Raw genomic sequence first — 18,528 nt, forward strand, 5'->3', positions numbered from 1 at the left:
TGAGGGTATATTCAGATGCCTGAAGATGTTCCTAAGCATCTCTGCAAGTGACAGAGACATCTCTACTTAGGAGGGGTCCCCATTCTTTGTAGGAAGCCAAAAAGAGTCCACGGTAAGCTTAGGTTCTACCTTTTAAAAGTCAAGAGACACGTTCATACCGAAAGACATCCTTAGCTCTCTCGTCCTAGCACGTGTGCTGGGATTTCCAAGTCCCTTTGTTTCGGGTTGTGTGCTTCCATCTTGGCTGGGCCACACAGACTAAGTACCATGACTGAAATTCTAGATCCTGCGATGCTATTACTGCCATCTAAGCTCCCACTAGTTGCCCTGGTGGCCTCATCATACTTTTGACTCACTAAAGCTTTTATACGTGATGCCGTGTCCCAGCCCCTACCTTCTCCAGTGCCACTGACTGGGGGGGAGTGGGGGGCCCAAGCAGACTTTCTATATATCCCCATTCAATGGGTCCCTATAAAGATATTTTTGAATCTCCCTCACCATCATCATTTAATAAGATCCGAAACCACCATTCATAAAATCTAGCTTAACACCTCTTGTACCTAGTCAGTTAGGTTTTCAGAAGAGGAGGTGGATGTGGAGGCGAGAGTTGGGGGACAGGGGCAGAATTTCTCCCTTAATTTCCTCTTGTTTTTTCAAACAATGAAAATGAGGGAGGAGAAGGATATCCAAACGATGCATTTATTTTCCATTTCTTATAGATAAAATGTTTACCATTCCCCACTTGAAGAATTTAGATCTTCCTTTAAGACCTCCAGGAAGCCCTCCCAGACCCAGCACATCACAATGCCAATTTAGTGATCTTCTGACTCACCTCCAGGTACTTTCTGTCTCCTCCTAACTGCTCAAGCCCCAAGTGAACAATGAAACAGTCAAGCTCCCATGCTGCCCAAGAAATAAAATAGGAAACACGTCTTTAAGCAGTTCCATATACCTGGGTTTCTCCCTAACCTTTCCTGCCTAAAGAAACTAGATACAGCCCCAGTGTGCTCTGGGGGATACATCATTCATTCATTCGGGTGTTCAACAATCATTCACTGAGGATTAGCCAAGGTTATGGGAGAGGAAAGAGAGAATTCTCGAAGATGAAGTCTAAGAAAGATTCTAAATTCAAGTGAAATTAACAGCTAGATCCTGACCTCAAGTACAACACAGTGTTTTACGGTTCTTAACTTCAAGTCAGATGGAAGAAAAGGATAGATCCTGGCTTCAGGTACAAATAATGTTTAACGATAAGGACAGAACTAGCGGCCGTTCTAATCAAGGGCCTCTACAGGTGGGATCCCACAGGTGGGATCCAGCGCTCGGTTTTGCGGATACATTTACGAAATAGCTCCCAGAGCCAATATTTAGAACCCAAAGCATTTAATAAAAGTGAAACGAAAAAAAAAAAAAAAAAAAAAAGTGAAACGAGGAGAGAAGAGGAGAAGTGAAAAGCACGTGAGTGGGGAGAAAGAACGAGCTCGGGAGGAAGAAAAGCACCCCCACCCACCCCTTGCGCTCTCCTCTGCCTGAGAGGTTTGAGAGGCTTGTTTCAACCTGGCACCCTGGGTCCAGAACAAAGCGGCTGGGGCCACAGAGTGGGAAGAGGAAAGGGCAGTCTCAGGCGTCCGAGGGGTTGACGCGGGCTGCGGGGGCGCAGGAGGCGGGTGCCACCAGCAGCCGCTCCCTCGGGGCCCGGGCGCCTCGGCCGTCTCCTGACCCGACCTGGGCGACCCTGGGTGGGGCGCCGCGGTCCAGGGTGGTCCCAGGTCGCCCCTCGGGGCTCGCAGGGAGCTCGGCCCCGACAACCCTGCCGCAGCCGCTGGCGTCGCGACCCGCGGTCCCCGCTCCAGGCGAGGGCGCGGCGCGGTGTCACCTTACCTGCGCGCAGAGGGTCGTCCGGAGAAGCCATGGGGGCGGGGTGGGGCCGACGGGCGCCCGAGGGGCCTGGGCGGCCTCCGGGACTCGGGAGGAGAGCCGGGTGCTGAGCCAGGGAGCCCTGCAGTTCCGACGCGCGGGGAGCAAACCTCAGTGGCTCCGCGCGCCCCTCCTCCTCCAGCGCCTCCCCCGTCTCCTCCTCCCTCGCTCCGCAGCTCTTCCCCGCGCTCACTTCCTGCTTGGCAATTAGCAAAGCCCCTGCCCGCGCGTCCCGACCCCCCCCCACCCCCAACCCTGCGGAGGCGCGGGCGGGAACCCGGGTCCCACAGGCCGGAGCGTGGGGAGGAGTCCCCGGCTGCCCGGGACTCCCAGCGCCCGCCGCGGGCGCCCTTCCAGTCCCGCGTCCGGGTCCCCCCGGCAGGTCCCGCCGCGGAGCTCGCGCGACTGCTGCCCGGCACCGGCGGCGAAGCAATTATTAATTAGCCTTAAAACCTGGCTGCAGTCACGGGTCGCCCTGCGGGCTCCTCATCTCGCCCCGAATCGGGAGGCAACTTTCCTCCGCGCACAGGCCTGGGCTGAGATGCCTGGCGGCGATCTGATATTTAAACCATTTCCTGGTCTTTAGGCAGAGAACGCCGCTGCATGACAGCACACGCTAATAATTTCTATTTTGATTTTTCTTTGGCATTGGTTATTACATGACCTCCAGGTTAAGTGCAACACAGAAGGAGTGAAAAGAGGAAGCCTGATACACGGTCGCACAGCCTCGCTAGAAAAATAGCTTAGCACTCCCTTGGAAATGCTGAATCGGTTCTTTAATAAAGGAAAGTCTAAATACAACTTCTGAACTTAAATACCATTTCCACTCTCCGCCCTCCGCCCCCCGCCCCCGCCCGGCAGCTCTTAAATCGACATTTCAGTATATCCCCCCAGAAGTGAATTTCAAGTTTTTGTCTCAAAACTGGCGGTAGCACCTGGTACCCCAAAGGCCAGGGAGACTGGCCTTTGTGTTTGGAAGATTGTGTGTGGGTATTTTTGTATTAAAAAATATTTAAAAGCAAAAAAAAAAAAAAGGTCTTTTAAAATTTTAATTTTCATTTCATTTTATTCCAGTTGCGTGTGCACGACTGGAATCCTTTACTAAGAATATATATATGTTGGTTATATTTTAACTAAATCTAGCATCAATCATAAATCTTTTTTTATACAGTGGTTACAGGTAATTTAAAAGGAATCTCTTAAGGGTTTAAAATCTCTGTCTTTCTTCACAGGTAAGAATTGAAAGGTAGAGATTAACTGGAAAGAGATAACTAATAGCTTTTAGTCAATTTATCAGAAAGGAGCAGCCTCTAGCTAAAACCCAGCTCTAAAAATGCAGGAAAGCAGAAAGTATCTATCATACATACCCTCTTGGCAACCAGAGGCCTGCTTTGTGCCTCTCCCCATCTGTTTAGTAGTCCTGAGGCCCATGGCACTCTCCAGATCCCAGATCGTTTCCTTATTCTCTAGAATATGCCATGGAAGGAACTAGAGGCTCAAAGAAGAAGGTCACGCTGAGTGTGGACCTTCTGATGGAGAGCTTGCTGGGGAATTTGTGGGTGGGAGGATGAACTTCCTTTTGGTCTGCCTTCTGATAGGAAGGGAAATTTTTTTAAAGGGTGTTTTAGCATCCATTCTGAGGTTTGGTTTGTGGTTCTTTACTTCTCATGAAGGTGGAATTATTTCTGAGGTTGGTTGTCAAGAACCACATATCAAGTCAGGAACACAACCTCAAGCGTTGCTCTAAAGCCGGTTTGCTTTTCAAAACCCTGAATTCATTGTTTTATTACTCTCAGTCTTATTATACAAATAGAAGGCAGGCGGCAGAAACACACTTTAAGGTTAATTTTTTTAAAGAAAATGTACTATATATAATAAAGGTTATTATTCCCTTTCATTCTATTTCCTTGTACCTGATCTTATGAATTACAACCATAACCCCTCATTACCTTATTTTTCCCATGTGTTTTGTGAACTCTAAAGGCTAATCCAAATGGAACTAATTTTTAAATTTACAAAAAGCTAATTAAAGAACAACTATCATCCACCAGAGTTCCCAAAGTGCTCTCATACAATCTATTTGTTGTCACACTGTCCTGCTTTAGCTTCTACTGATGCCTGCAGTGTGTTTTAAAACATTTTTTAACATAGACATTTTCTACTTTTCTTAATAGCACCTAAATTAACTGATGAATCTCAGAATCACAATAAATCACAGAGTCAGACATGCTGGGTTTGACTCATGGGTCTCTCACCAAGAGTTTTGTTACTTTAGCAAGTAATCGAAACTCCAAGTCTGTAAGAATGTGTAGGGTTATGAAAGTGAAATGAAATCATGTATATATAAAAATCCCCTTCATGGATCACAGCCTTGTCATGGTGAAAGGGCTTTTGTAACTCAGTGAAGTTATAAATCCACCCAAGATGGACAATGAAGAAGGCTGAGTACCAAAGAATTGATGCTTTCAAAGTGTGGTGCTGGAGAATACTCTTGGGAGTCCCTTAGAGTGCAAGGAGATCAAACCAGTCAATTCTAAAGGAAATCAACCCTGGATATTCATTGGAAGGACTGTTGCTGAAGCTCTAATTCTTTGGCCACCTGATGGAAAGAGCCGACTCATTGGAAAAAACCCTGAAGGGGAAAGGAGAAGGGGATGGCAGAGTATGAGATGGTTAGACAGCATCTCCAACTCAATGGACAGCAATCTGAGCAAACTCCAGGAGATGGTGGAGGATCGAGGAGCCTGGCGTGCTGCAGTTCATGGAGTTGCCAAGAGTCAGACACAACTTAGCAACTGAACAAGAACAACAAACAAATATATAAAAATACCTAAAAGTGCCTTGCTTATAGTAGGTACAAATAAACCAGCTACCTTCCTGCCTTCATTTTTTCCTTGGAATTTAACTTTACTGTGAGAAGCTCCTATTCCCTTTGTTACAAAAAATGAACCAATATTTGTTATAGTGTTCACACATAGCATGGATCAATGGATTGATTGATAGCTCTGTATGCACCAAAGAAAATGCCAAGCCCTGGGAAACCAAAGTAAGAAAGCCCTGAAATTTTAGGAGTCAGATTTGCAAATACTCATCCACAGTAGAACTGAGATGATGAAAGTTTAAAACAGGAAATGACATGTGTATAAAAAAGGGACTGAAGACATATGTAAGCTCAAGTGGCTTGGTGGTAACCACCTTCAGACTGACAAGTTTGCCATGGAAGCTTTCAGGCAAATTTTGAGACATTCATTTATAAAGCTTAAAGTGGAGGGAAAACTGCTGGTCTTGTGTCTTTGCACAGACAATGACCGTGATCAGAAATGTTATCTTCAAAAGGGGAAAACAGCAACTCAAAACATAGCTTATTTGATTCATCACTGAAATATGTTGCTTTTTCTCATTTTACATTATTTTGGGTGTTATTAAATTTATGCAACCTGAGATAAAAAGTTATACTTCCTTATTTCAAAAGGTATGCATATTGTGAACAAATGAACTCAGTAAACTGGTTAGACCTGCAATGAAAGCATGTGGATTTAGGACCACAGGAGACTCCTTACATTCCAGACTGGGACAATCCCTCAGTTGAATTGATCTGATATACCCTTGAGGCCGTATGTGTGGTGGAAGAGGCCCAAATGAGGGTTAATAAGTTCATTTGAACAGGTATTTGCGGATGTTTGACTAGAGTATGTTAAAGCAGTGGTAATGGCTCTCTGTTGTTTTTGCTATATAACTTCTCATAGGAATGTCAGTTTTCTCCCGGAGAACCATCATTCCACAGTCAATCCATGTGATCAGGCAATGGCACCATCACCCCTGCCTCCTGACTCTAAGGATTGGCACATGACCCAGGAATAGCCTTTCTAAGCATTGCCGAATGAGCCAACAATCCTGGAAGAAGCATGGGGCCCTCAGTGGGACGGCTGGGAGATGGGTTTGTTTTTCGTTTTGTTTTTTTGCCACACAGTATGTGGAACCTTAGTTCTCAGACTAGGGATCAAACCCCAGCCCCGTTCAGTGGAAGTACAGAGTCTTAACCACTGGACCTCCATGGAATTCTCAAGATGGGTCTTTACATACCCCAAGATCACAGAACCTGTGTGCAGTGGAAGAAATAAGCAGGAGTGAAATGTTTGGGAGGGAGAGAGCCTTGAATGCCAGACAAAAGCACTTGAAACTATTTTTCAGCAACAGGAAGCCAGGAAGCTTGTTTTTGAGAAGTTGCATATGAAAATTGGTGTTTTTAGAGGATTAGTCTGGCAGCTGTGTGGAGGATAGGATGGGGTGAGGAGAGAATGCAGGCCAAGAACCATTTCATCTTTACAATACACTGTAATTTACTACAGAGGTGAATTTACATCCTTGTCCAAATGTGAGTGAAATTAATATTTGAAATTTTAAAATGTCTTTTTATGGCCCTTTATTTTTGGTGACCTTTTTAAGCATTCATTGTCTCATACCATTTGATTCCCTTGTAGGTTTGCATATATGCATAAAAATGATGTATTCCAAAATGTTAACAGAGGGACTGAAAAACTGAAATAAGGAAAATATTATCATTTTTGCTGATATGAATACTGTTTGACAGGGACACAATGTCCTGCTGCATATGTTAAAGCAGAAATAGTTCTTTTTTATTGGAATACAGTTGATTTACAATGTTGTGTTAACTTCTGCTGTACAGCAAAGTGATTCAGTTATATACGTATATATTCTTTTTTATATTCTTTTCCATTATGATTTATCTCAGGATATTAAATATAGTTTCCTGTGCTATACAGTAGGTGTGTGTTAGTCCCTCAGTTTTATCTGACTCTTTGCAACCCTATGAACCATAGCCTGCCAGGCTCCTCTGCCCATGGAATTCTCCAGGCAAGAACACTGCAGTGGGTAGCTATTCCCTTCTCCAGGGAATCTTCCCAATCCAGGGATCAAACCCAGGTTTCCTACATTGCAGGCAGATTCTTTGCTGTCTGAACCACCAGGGAGGCCCGTGCTATTCAGCAGGACTTTGTTTATCCATTCCTTATGCAATAGTTTGTATCTACCAACGCCAATTCCTAGTCCATCCCTCCCCTAAACCCTCCCTCTTGGCGACCACAGGTCTGTTCTATATGTCTGTGAGTCAGTTTCTGTTTCCTAGTTAGGTTTATTTGTGTCATATTTTAGATTCCACATATAAGTGATTCTATGTGGTATTTATCTTTCTTTTTCTGACTTATTTCACTTAGTATAATAATCTCTGGTTGCATCCATGTTGCTGCAAATGGCATTTCCTTCTTTTTATGGCTGAGTAGTTAGTATTCCATTGTATATATGTGCCGCCTCTGCTTTATCCATTCCTCTGTCAATGGACATTTAGGTTGTTTCCATGTCTTGGCTATTGTGAATAATGCTCCTATTAACATACAGCTCAGAGAAGGCAATGACATCCCACTCCAGTACTCTTGCCGGGAAAATCCCATGGACGGAGGAGCCTGGTAGGCGGCAGTCCATGGGGTCGCCAAGAGTCGGACACGACTGAGCGACTTCACTTTCACTTTTCACTTTCATGCATTGGAGAAGGAAATGGCAACCCACTCCAATGTTCTTACCTGGAGAATCCCAGGGACGGGGGAGCCTGGTGGGCTGCCGTCTATAGGGTCGCACAGAGTCGGACAAGATTGAAGCAACTTAGCAACATATAGCTGCATGTATCTTTTTGAATTATGTTGTTGTTGTTCAGTCACTAAGTTGTGTCCAACTCATTTCGACTCTATGGACTGCAGCACACCAGGCTCCCCTGTCGTTCACCATCTCCTTGAGTTTGCTCAAATTCCTGTCTGTCCATTGAGTTAGTGATGCTATCTAACCATCTCATCCCCTGCCACCCTCTTCCCCTTTTGCCTTCAATCTTTCCCAGCCTCAAGGTCTTTTCCAATGGGTTGGCTCTTCGCATCAGGTGCATCAAAGTATTGAAGCTTCAGCATCAGCCCTTTCAATGAATATCCAGGGTTAATTTCCTTTAGGATTGAATGATTTGAGCTCCTTGAAGTCCCAAGGGACTCTCAAGAGTCTTCTCCAGCACCACAATTCAAAAGCATCAGTTCTTTGGAGTTCAGCATTCTTTATGGTCCAACTCTCACATCCATACATGACTACTGGAAAAACCATAGGTTTGACTATGTGGATCTTTGTTGGCAAAGTGATGTCTCTGCTTTTTAATATGCTGTCTAGGTTAGTCATAGTTTTCCTTCCAAGGACCAAGCGTCTCTTAATTTCATGGCTGCAGTCACTGACAGCAATGATTTTGGAGCCCAAGAAAATAAAGTCTGTCATTGCTTCTACTTTTTCCCCTTTTATTTTCCATGAAGCAATGGGACCAGATGCCATGATCTTCATCTTTTGAATGTTGAGTTTTAAGCCAGCTTATGCACTCTCCTCTTTGACCTTCATCAAGAGGCTCTTTAGCTCCTCTTAGCTTCCTGCCAATCATAATATCATCTGCATATCTGAGGTTGTTAATATTTCTCCCAGAAATCTTAATTACAGCTTGTGAGTCAACCAGCCCAGCATTTCACATGATGTACTCTGCACAGAAGTTAAATAAGCAGGGTGAAAATATACCACTTTGTTGTAGTCCTTTCCCAATTTTGAAACAGTCTGTTGTTCTATGTCAGGTTCTAACTGTTGCTTTTTGAGCTGCATACAGATTCCTCAGGAGACAGGTGAGGTGGTCTGGTATTCCCATCTCTTTAAGAATTTTCCACAATTTGTTGTGATCCACGTAACCAAAGAAGTAGATGTTTTGCTAGAATTCCCTTTGAATTATAGTTTTGTCCAGATATATGCCCAAGAGTGGGATTGCTGGATACTGTGATATTTCTATTTTTAGTTTTTTAAGGAACCTATCTACTGTTCTCCATAGTGGCTGTACCAGCTTGCATCCCCACCAACAGTGTAAGGGGGTTCCATTTTCTCCACACCCTCTCCAGCATTTCTTGTCTGTAGACTTTTTAATGATGACCATTCTGACCGGTGTGAGATGCTACCTCACTGTAGCTTTGATTTATGCATGAATAGTTTTTAAAGGTTCTTCTACTTTTCACTTATGCAATGCCTGCCCTTCTACATACACAAGATTAAATCTCTCTTGTCTACACCTATAAGCTTACTTTGAATTATCTACACATCAAGATGCTTAAGCTAGAAAACCACAGTTTTTGTGCTGTGTTTGGTTTCCCCAAAAGGGAACAGCACAGTGTGGGTGATTCTTCATATGGTATTTGGCTAAAACACTTAGAATGCCATGGGTAGGGTATGAGAGATGGGAAGAGGAAAAGAAGGACATGGAGAAAAGCTGAGACTGGGCAGTGAGCACTAAAATTTATTCTAGAAATCCTCCTCCAGCCTCAGGGGTCTCACTCACCATACCATGTGTCATGGTGCCTTGACATGGTATTATTTCCAGCTGCTTTCTTAGTGAATATCTTTATATATAACCTCATGCGAAGAGTTGACTCATTGGAAAAGACTCTGATGCTGGGAGGGATTGGGGGCAGGAGGAGAAGGGGATGACCGAGGATGAGATGGCTGGATGGCATCACGGACTCGATGGACGTGAGTCTGAGTGAACTCCGGGAGATGGTGATGGACAGGGAGGCCTGGCGTGCTGCGATTCACGGGTCGCAAAGAGTCGGAGACAACTGAGCGACTGAACTGAACTAACAATTTATTTCATGCTCCAGATTTTGAGAGAAAGTCTATACAAAGAGATGAACAGATATGTTAAAACCTGAAACCCAACTAACGAAAATCAGCTAGAGGAGATTTTGTTTTGTTCTTGCTGTGAGAAGGGCAAATGAGCGTTATCAGTGATCAACTAAAAATTGCACAGTCAGCACCTGAGAGCATAGTTTCCTGTGTTTTGTACCCTGAGAATATAGAGCACAGGCTCAAATTGGTGACTCTGGAATCTACAAAATCACCAGTCATTTAAACAATTAATTTAACAACTTGTCATTTAGAATTTATTCTAAGCTAAAGCACAAAGGTGGATCCAAGTGAGTCAGTTGAGAACTTTTAGAACTAATAAGTGAATCTAGGTCAGAGGAGAGAGAAAGTTCCACGAAAGGAACACCAACAGCTTTCTTGTACACCAGTGATAACCAGCCAGGCAGGAATGATCTCATTTACAGCAGAAAAGAAAGCTATAGAATAACTAGGAACAAATTCATGACTGAAGAGATTCAGCATGCATGCAATGAATCTGAAGGTTCTATATAAACTGAATCACACTAACAAGACCTTTTCCTGGAACATGAGCCTGATTGCAAATTCATATGGAAAGGTAAAGTCAAATCACATTGAAAAAGAATAGCAAAGAGAGGGAATGTCCTTCAAAGATGGCAAGATCAATAGTGAGTAACAGTGGATTAATGAAACCTGCTATATGATAGAGACAGTTAAATGGTGAAAAGATGGACAGTTCAAGAAACAGTATTAGGAAGATATTTTGCTATTTATAGGAACAGTACAATTTGTATTCCTGCCTCACTGTATATACAAAAGTAAAATTCAAGTAGATTAAATATCTCACTTTAAAACATTTTAAAAATTATTAAGAGAGAATATGTGAGAATCTCTGAATAACTTTTGTAACAGGAAAAGCTTTCTTTAAGGAGAAAAATCATAAGACATAAAATTCTGATAAACCTGAACACATAAAATTCAAATTCTGTGCCATTAAGACAATAGAAAATCATAAAACAGGATATAAACTCAGAGAAACTAATTATATAAATAATGTTCTATTTTAAAATTATAAGATACAAAATAAAATGTAATTATAAAATATTTTATTTATAATTATAAAATAGAATATTACATAACATATAATGCCATATATAAAATAAGATTATTATCTAAAATTTTAAGAATTTATTCAAATTAAAATACAATAAAAATGTAAGGTTAGGCAAAGACTAAATAGAAAATTCCTAGAAGAAACAAAAATGGTCAGTAAAACTATGAAAAGGGACTCAACTTCCTAAAAATAAGAGAAATACAAAAGAAAACAATAATGAACTAGCAGGTTGGCTTAAACTTAAAAGGCTGCTAATATAAATTATTGGTAAGACTGTGGAGAAACAAGTCTTCATACATTGTAGGAATGTAAATTCATGTGATCACATTGGAGAGCAATTTGACCTCCGTACATTCCCTAAAGGAACTCTTACATAAGATGCAAGGAGACATGTGTGAGATGGCTGGTTGCAGCATTGTTTGTAATAGCAAAGATCAGAAACAGCCTAAATGTCCATCAGCCGGAGAATGGACAAATACGACATAATCACGCAATGGAATATTTTACAGAACTTACCAAAAATAAGCTTATTTTTTTTAAAAAATGAAAACAACAAGTTGCAGAATGATGAGGGGTAGACACAAACCAATCTCTGTTTTCTATAACAACAGATAAAAATTTTTAAGTGGATACATGTCAACTTTGCCTTACAGCCAAGATAAAGAGGGTGCTGATTCACCTTCTTGTCTGAAGCAATAACAACCGCAATAAAACAGACAAAATATGTGAAACGACAGGTTTTTAAGGTACTGCACATCAGACAAAGGAGGAAAGTGATCCACAAGAGCTGGCATATAAACAAGGTGATTCCTAAGATTGCTGCAGCTTACTGCCTTGAGAGAATTTCCAGGTTGCAGTGCAGAGAAAGAGACCCCAGGCAGAGCCCAGTGGACTCCCTGATTTGAAGAGATGCAGCTGGAAGTCTGAGGAGACCAAGCCTGTCCTGTCTAACTCACAGGACAGAGGTCTATAGAGACTGCTCAGAAAGATGCTGGGAGAGTATGGCATGCCCCCTTGACTCCTTAGCATAACACCGACCGATGGTAGGTGCAATCGTGTTGGAAATGATCCCAAACTCAGGAAAGGACCATTAGAGGAATATGTGAGAGGATTAGAGGGAGCAGTACCTGGTGCTCACCCAGGGCCAGTAATAGTGCTGTTTGTACCAGTGAGACTGAGAAAAAACCTTACATTTCATGGGCGCTTGATAGAGCTCACGGAAGAGCTTTGCCTCAGTAGCAGGGCAAAACCTAGTCCCTAGACTAAGCAAGCACTGTCTCAGTTCAGCTAACAGAGCTTAAAAGCAAGACCAAAAAGGATAAAACTTAAAAAAAAAATTTAATTGAAGGATAATTGCTTTACAGAATTTTGTGGATTTCTGTCATACATCAACACATCAACAAGAATCAGCCATAGGTATACCCATGTCCCTTCCCTCCCATCTCCGCCCCCCAATCCCACCCTTCAGCCTGTTGCAGAGCCCCTGTTTGAGTTCCCTGAGTCACACGGCAAATTCCCATTAGCTATCTATTTTACATGTGGTATTGAAAATTTCTGTGTTACTTTCTCCATACATCTCCCCTTCTCCCTCCTCTCCTGCCACCGCATCTATAGGTCTGTTCTCTGTCTGTTTCTCCATTGCTGCCCTGAAAATAAATTCATCAGTGCCCTCTCTTCAGATTCCAAATATATGTGTCAGCATACAATATTTATTTTTCTCTTTTAGACTTACTTCACTCTGTAAAATAGGCTCTAGTTTCATCTACCTCATTAGAACAGATTCAAATGTGTTCCTTTTTATGGCGGAGTAGTATTCCATTGTATATATGTACCACAGCTTCTTTACCCATTCATCTGTCAATGGACATCTAGGTTGCTTCCATGTTCTAGCTATCGTAAATAGTGCTGCAGTGAACATTGAGGTACATGTGTCTTTCTCAGTTTTGATTTCCTCAGGGTATATGCCTAGGAGTGGGATTGCTGGGTTATGTGGTGGTTTTATGCACATACCATAAAAGTATGTGCATGATATCTGAATACACAGATGGCCAGGTTTGCAAGAAGAAGGAAAATACAGGCTCATACTCAGAGGAAAAATTAGTCAATTGCAACAGAACCAAAATTGACACAGATGTTAGAATTCACAGAGAAGGACATTAGCACTTTTATCATAACTATTCTACAGGTTCAACAAGCTAATCAGAGATGTGGTGGTGCATAGAAAATATTAAAAACCCAAAATAGAACTTTCAGAGATTAAAGCTGTAATACCTAAAATGGGGTACACACTGACTGGGATTAATAGCCGATAAGACATTGCAAAAGAAAAAATTAGTGACTTGTGTACGTGCTCAGTCAATAATTTGTGTCTGACTCCTTGCAATCTCATGGACTGTAGCCTGCCGGTCTCCTGTGCCCATGGGATTTTTCAGGCAACAATACCGGAGTAGGTTGCCATTTCCTCCTCCAAGGTATCTTCCCGACCCAGGTGTCAAACCTGTGTCTCCTGCATTGACAAGCGGGTTCTTTACCACTGAGCTACCTGGGAAGCCCTTAGTGACTTGAAGACATAGCAACTGAAAATACTGAAAATGAAACTTGGAGAGCAAAAATAATTTATTTAAAAAGTGAAAATTAAGTGTGGGACAGCTTCAAGTCACCTAGTAAATATGTAACTGAAATCCCTGAAATGGAAGGAAGAAGGGGGACCAAAAATGTTTACGAAATAATGGGTGAATGTTTCCCAAATTTGATGAAAATCTTAAATTAAATCTCAGGGAACCCAAAGCCCCAGAAATATGAACATGACTTCACCAAGCCACAGCATAATCAACTTACTCAAAGCCACTGACAAAGATAAAAATCTTAAAGCAGCCACAGGAAAACAATATGCATTACAGAGAGATAAAAATAAGGATAACAACAGATTTCTCACCCATGCAACCCAGGAGAGAGTGGAGCATCTTTAAATAATTGAAAGAAAAAACTGTCAATAGAAGTTTATACCCAGTAGAAATGCTTTTCAAAAATGAAGACAAAATAAACTTTTTCAGACATACAAAAGTTAAGTTCGTTTACCTCTGGCAGAACTGCATTACGGAAATTGTTAAAGAAAATCCCTCAGGCAGACAGAATGGCACTAGATGGGAATTTGGATCTATGCAAAGAATGAAGAGCACCAGACGTGATGAATATATGGTTAATAAGAAAAGGAATTTTCTTCTTATTAAGAGTATTTAAAGGCTCATAGATTTTTAAAGCAAAAAAGTAACAATGTATGTGGAATTTATACCATGTGTAGAGGTAAAATTAATATCAACAATGGCTCAAAAACCTGGAAGAGATAACTAGAAGTATATTCTTCTAAGGTTCTTAGACAAAATTGTTATATCATTAAAGATACACTGTGACATGTTAAAGATGTATACAATAAACGCTAAAGCAACCACCAAAATAACACAGATAAGATTTATGGCTAATAAAGACAATAGAGGAGATAAAATGAAGTCAGATATAATTTTGCAGTTTCCTAAAAATTAAATGTACATCTACTATATGATCCAGTTATTCCACCTTTAGTTATTCACCTAAGGGTAGTTAAAGCATATTTAAAAGATGTGTTCATAAATACAAAAGCTAACTGTAAAATGTCTAGAAGAAAGCAGAAGAAATTTTTGTGGCTTCAGGTTAAGCAACGATTTCTTAAGTAAAATACCAAAAATACAACATCAATTAAAAAATTGAAATATTGAGCTTCATCCAATTTCAGAACTTTTGCTTTTCTATAGAAACTTAGAATAATGCAAACCCCAGCAACTTCTGGGAGAAAATATTTTCAAGAATGTATTTGACAAAGGACTTTTATTCAAAAATAAAAAGAACCCTCAACACATACGGAAACATACAACCCAAAAACAACAAAAGAAACTGGACAAAGCATACAAAGAAATACTTCAGCAAAGAAGATGGCAAATAAGTACATGAATAGATGGTCACATCATTAGTCTTTTGAGAAATTCTAATTAAAAGCATAATGAGATACTACTTAACACTTGCTAGAATGGCTAAAATTTAAAAGACTGACAATATCAAGTGGTGGCAAGGAGGTGGAGAAACTGGAACCATCCTTCCCTAATGGCTGGCATGTTAAGGGGTACTATCTCTTCAGAAAACCATCTGGCAGTTTCTTAAAATTTTACATATACACCTACCACATGATCTTGCTGTTCCATGTATGATATTTACCCAAGTTTTTAAGAAGCACATGTCTAGACAACAACTTGAACACAAATGTTTACTGCAGCTTTATTTGTAATAGCTCTAAACTGGAAACAAATGTTCATTAACAAATGAATGGGTAAAAATATTGAGGCTTATCTTTATAATGAAATATGTACGTCCATGCTCAACTCTGTGATCCCATGGACTGTAGCCCACTTGGCTCCTCCGTCCATTGAATTTTCCAGGCAAGAATACTGGAGTGGGTTGCCATTTCATACTCCAGGGGATCTTCCCGACCCAGGGACTGAACCTAAATCTCTGGCATCTCCTGCACTGGCAGGAGCATTTTTTACCACTAGTGCCACCATAATGAAATACTATTCAGCCACAAAAGGAGTGGACTCTGATACATATAACAACATGGATGCACCTTCAAATGGTCATGCTCAGTGAGCGAGGCCAGGAAAAAAAGGAAAGAGCACATACTGTATGACTCCATTTATATAAACCTATTGAAATTCAAGCTATCATCTATAGTGACAGAAAGCTGACCCATGGGGATGGCAAGGAAGAATAGATTACAAAGGAAAATGAGTCAACTCTGGGCATGATGGATATGCTTGCAAAACGGTATTTGAGGTGATGGTTTCATAGGTATACGCATATGTCAAAACTTCTAAAATTGTATATTTTAAATTTGTACACTTGATTATCAGGCAATTATTCCTCAGGAAAGCTGGTTTTTATTAAAGAATGGATATGTGTCAAGCTTATAACAATGGCTGATAATGACTATATCTTGGCAACAGGAAAATGACCGGGAATGAGAAAAAGTAATAATTAAAAGGAGATTTTAGCTTTGCCTGTAATGTTCTAATTATAAAATTATAATATATAGTAGAATATTAGAATATATAGTATAAATATTAATTTATGTGGACCTTAGGGTGTTGGAGAAGACTCTTGAGAGTCCCTTGGACTGCAAAGAGATCCAACCAGTCCATTCTGAAGGAGATCAGCCCTGGGTGTTCTTTGGAAGGACTGATGCTAAAGCTGAAACTCCAGTACTTTGGCCACCTCATGCGAAGAGTTGACTCATTGGAGAAGACTCTGATGCTGGGAGGGATTGGGCGCAGGAGGAGAAGGGGACGACCAAGGATGAGATGGCTGGATGGCATCACTGACTCGATGTTCGTGAGTCTGAGTGAACTCCGGGAGTTGGTGATGGACAGGGAGGCCTGGCGTGCTGCGATTCATGGGGTCGCAAAGAGTCGGACACGACTGAGCGACTGAACTGAACTGAACTATTAATTAAAATTTTTAAATAGAAAATTTGGAAATGATTTTCATAAAGGTATCTGCTTAACAAAATCAATTTTGATCCAAGGGAATGCTCAGTTACTTCAGTCGTTTCCGACTCTTTGCATTCTCATGGACTGTAGCTCACCAGGCTCCTCTGTCCATGGGATTCTCCAGGCAAGGATACTGGAGTGGGTTGCCATGCCCTCCTCTAGGGGATCTTCCCAACTCAGGGAAACCTGGGTTTCCTCAAACACACATCTCTTACTTCTGCATTGGCAGGTAGGTTCCTTACTACTAGCACTACCTGGAAAGCTCCTTGATACTCTTGCCCCTCCACACATTGTTTCACAGGCTGATCTATTTGCTAAGCTTCAGTCACCTGAAAGGTTTTCATTCTTCTCATTTTCCAGACTATGAAATGTTCAAATAAATAAGTGATAGTTGATTTTTTAAAATCCATTTTACAGAATAAATGGTGCTTAGCATATTTGATGGAGAAGGAAATGGCAACCCACTCCACAGTTCTTGCCTGGAGAATCCCAGGGACAGGGGAGCCTGGTGGGCTGCGGTCTATAGGGTCGCACAGAGTCAGACACGACTGAAGCAACTTAGCAGCAGCAGCAGCAGCAGCATATTTGACTTTAGGTTTTTCCTTCCTTCAATTATACCATTGGCATTTTGTTCCTTTGTGTTATATTATTTTGATCCCTTTTTAAAGGCAAACCGTTTTATGCTATTACCGATTAGTTTTATCCAACCAGGTTTTTCTCTGGGGAACATGGGAACATTGTGAAAGGAGGAAAAACTGAAGAGGAGCCAGGAGATGGACGTTCATAGAGAGAGAAGGCAGGAGGCACCAAAGGCAAACACAAGTGCAAAGGACCTATGTGTGAATCACCATAACCAACACCGGGGACACAGCAGTCTCAGTGGAAAAAAACAGTACTTTTTCATCAGTAAATTACACTTGGCACCATCAGCATGAAGAGAGGTATTTAAATCAGTTAAAACAGAGGGAAAGTTTAGGTTGAACATTACAGAATAGAATTTCTCACAGGTTAATAGAAATGGATGGACCTTACTTGCATCTTGGAGATGTCCATCACCAATAATTTAATAAAAGCTCTCTGTTTCACACCTTCTCATTTCTTTTGTAGAGAGAGGGGATTGTACCATTAGTTATTTCAACAGGCAACTTCTTGTGATGTTCAGAGATTTTTCATTTTAATTTGTGCAACTGCTGAAAGAGACAAGTACCCATCTCTCTCCACGCTGCACCCACCCCCACCCCCCACCACAAAGGATCCAATCGATTATGAATACTTTAGTCATTTAAAAAAAATAGAGTTTGGGATTGAGGATTATGGATGTGAATTTTGAATCTAAGAAGAAAATTATACAAGAAAGTAATTTTCAGTGCAGGAAGAGAATCATTTCAGCTGAAGTATAAAAAAAGAGATAAAGGAAAATAGCAGCACCTAAATGTTCAATGATAAGAGAGTGGTTGAATTATGATCCATCAATGATGACCACAAAAGTAGGTCAACACAACAATAAAATAGTTATTTTGCTTTCAGTTATGTAAAACTTTATAATGGCAAACATGTAAGGAACTTGGAAGTCACCACTCCTTCCTAACAGAAAGTTCAACAAACTGAAACATCAACAATTATTCTTTGATCCCTCAAAGGAGTGATGCCTCACGGAGAAACTGGAGAGACCAATGGGTCGACAGAGAGAGTCACAATTTACCAGCACAGAAGCGCACAAGCAGACACCTCCATAAGCCCATACGAGGGTAGGAAAACCTGCACTGCACAGGACAAAAATCCTGAAGGTCTCAGTGTAGGCCAGTCTGAGAGAGAAAAACTCTGGGGGGCTGGTCAGGGGGCACATTTATGAGTTTTACCTCCAAGATTTTTTTTTTCTTTTTGCTGCACTTCACAGCTTGCAGGAACTTAGTTCCCCAATCAGGGATTGAAACCAGATCCTCAGCAGTGAGGGTACCGAGTCCTAACCACCAGACCACCAGGGAATTACCCTACCATCAGGATTTTGGTCAGGTTCTTACAGTGAATATAAGCAGGGGAAGCAGGAAAAGGAATGATTTGAGATACCCAGAGTGAGTGAGTGAAAGTCACCTGGTTGTGTCTGACTCTTTGTGACCTCGTGGACTATACAATCCAAGGAATTCTCCAGGCCAGGATACTGGAGTGGGTAGCCGTTCCCTTCTCCAGGGG

At 41.4% G+C, this 18,528-nt stretch overlaps 1 protein-coding gene across 1 annotated transcript in view; it reads right to left on the bottom strand.

The window, feature by feature from the left end:
• The window catches only part of LOC120865112 (ectodysplasin-A receptor-associated adapter protein-like), a 151,511-nt gene that overhangs the window by 62,897 nt on the left and 70,086 nt on the right, over positions 1 to 18,528 (bottom strand). The window contains exon 3 of the mRNA XM_040242122.1: positions 1,882 to 2,325. Within this exon, the coding sequence (XP_040098056.1) occupies positions 1,882 to 2,325 (444 nt within the window). The remainder of the gene's footprint in view (positions 1 to 1,881; positions 2,326 to 18,528) is intronic.

This window comes from Oryx dammah, unplaced genomic scaffold, assembly GCF_014754425.2.
Source record: "Oryx dammah isolate SB20612 unplaced genomic scaffold, SCBI_Odam_1.1 HiC_scaffold_6, whole genome shotgun sequence".
In the NCBI taxonomy this organism is placed as follows: domain Eukaryota; kingdom Metazoa; phylum Chordata; class Mammalia; order Artiodactyla; family Bovidae; genus Oryx; species Oryx dammah.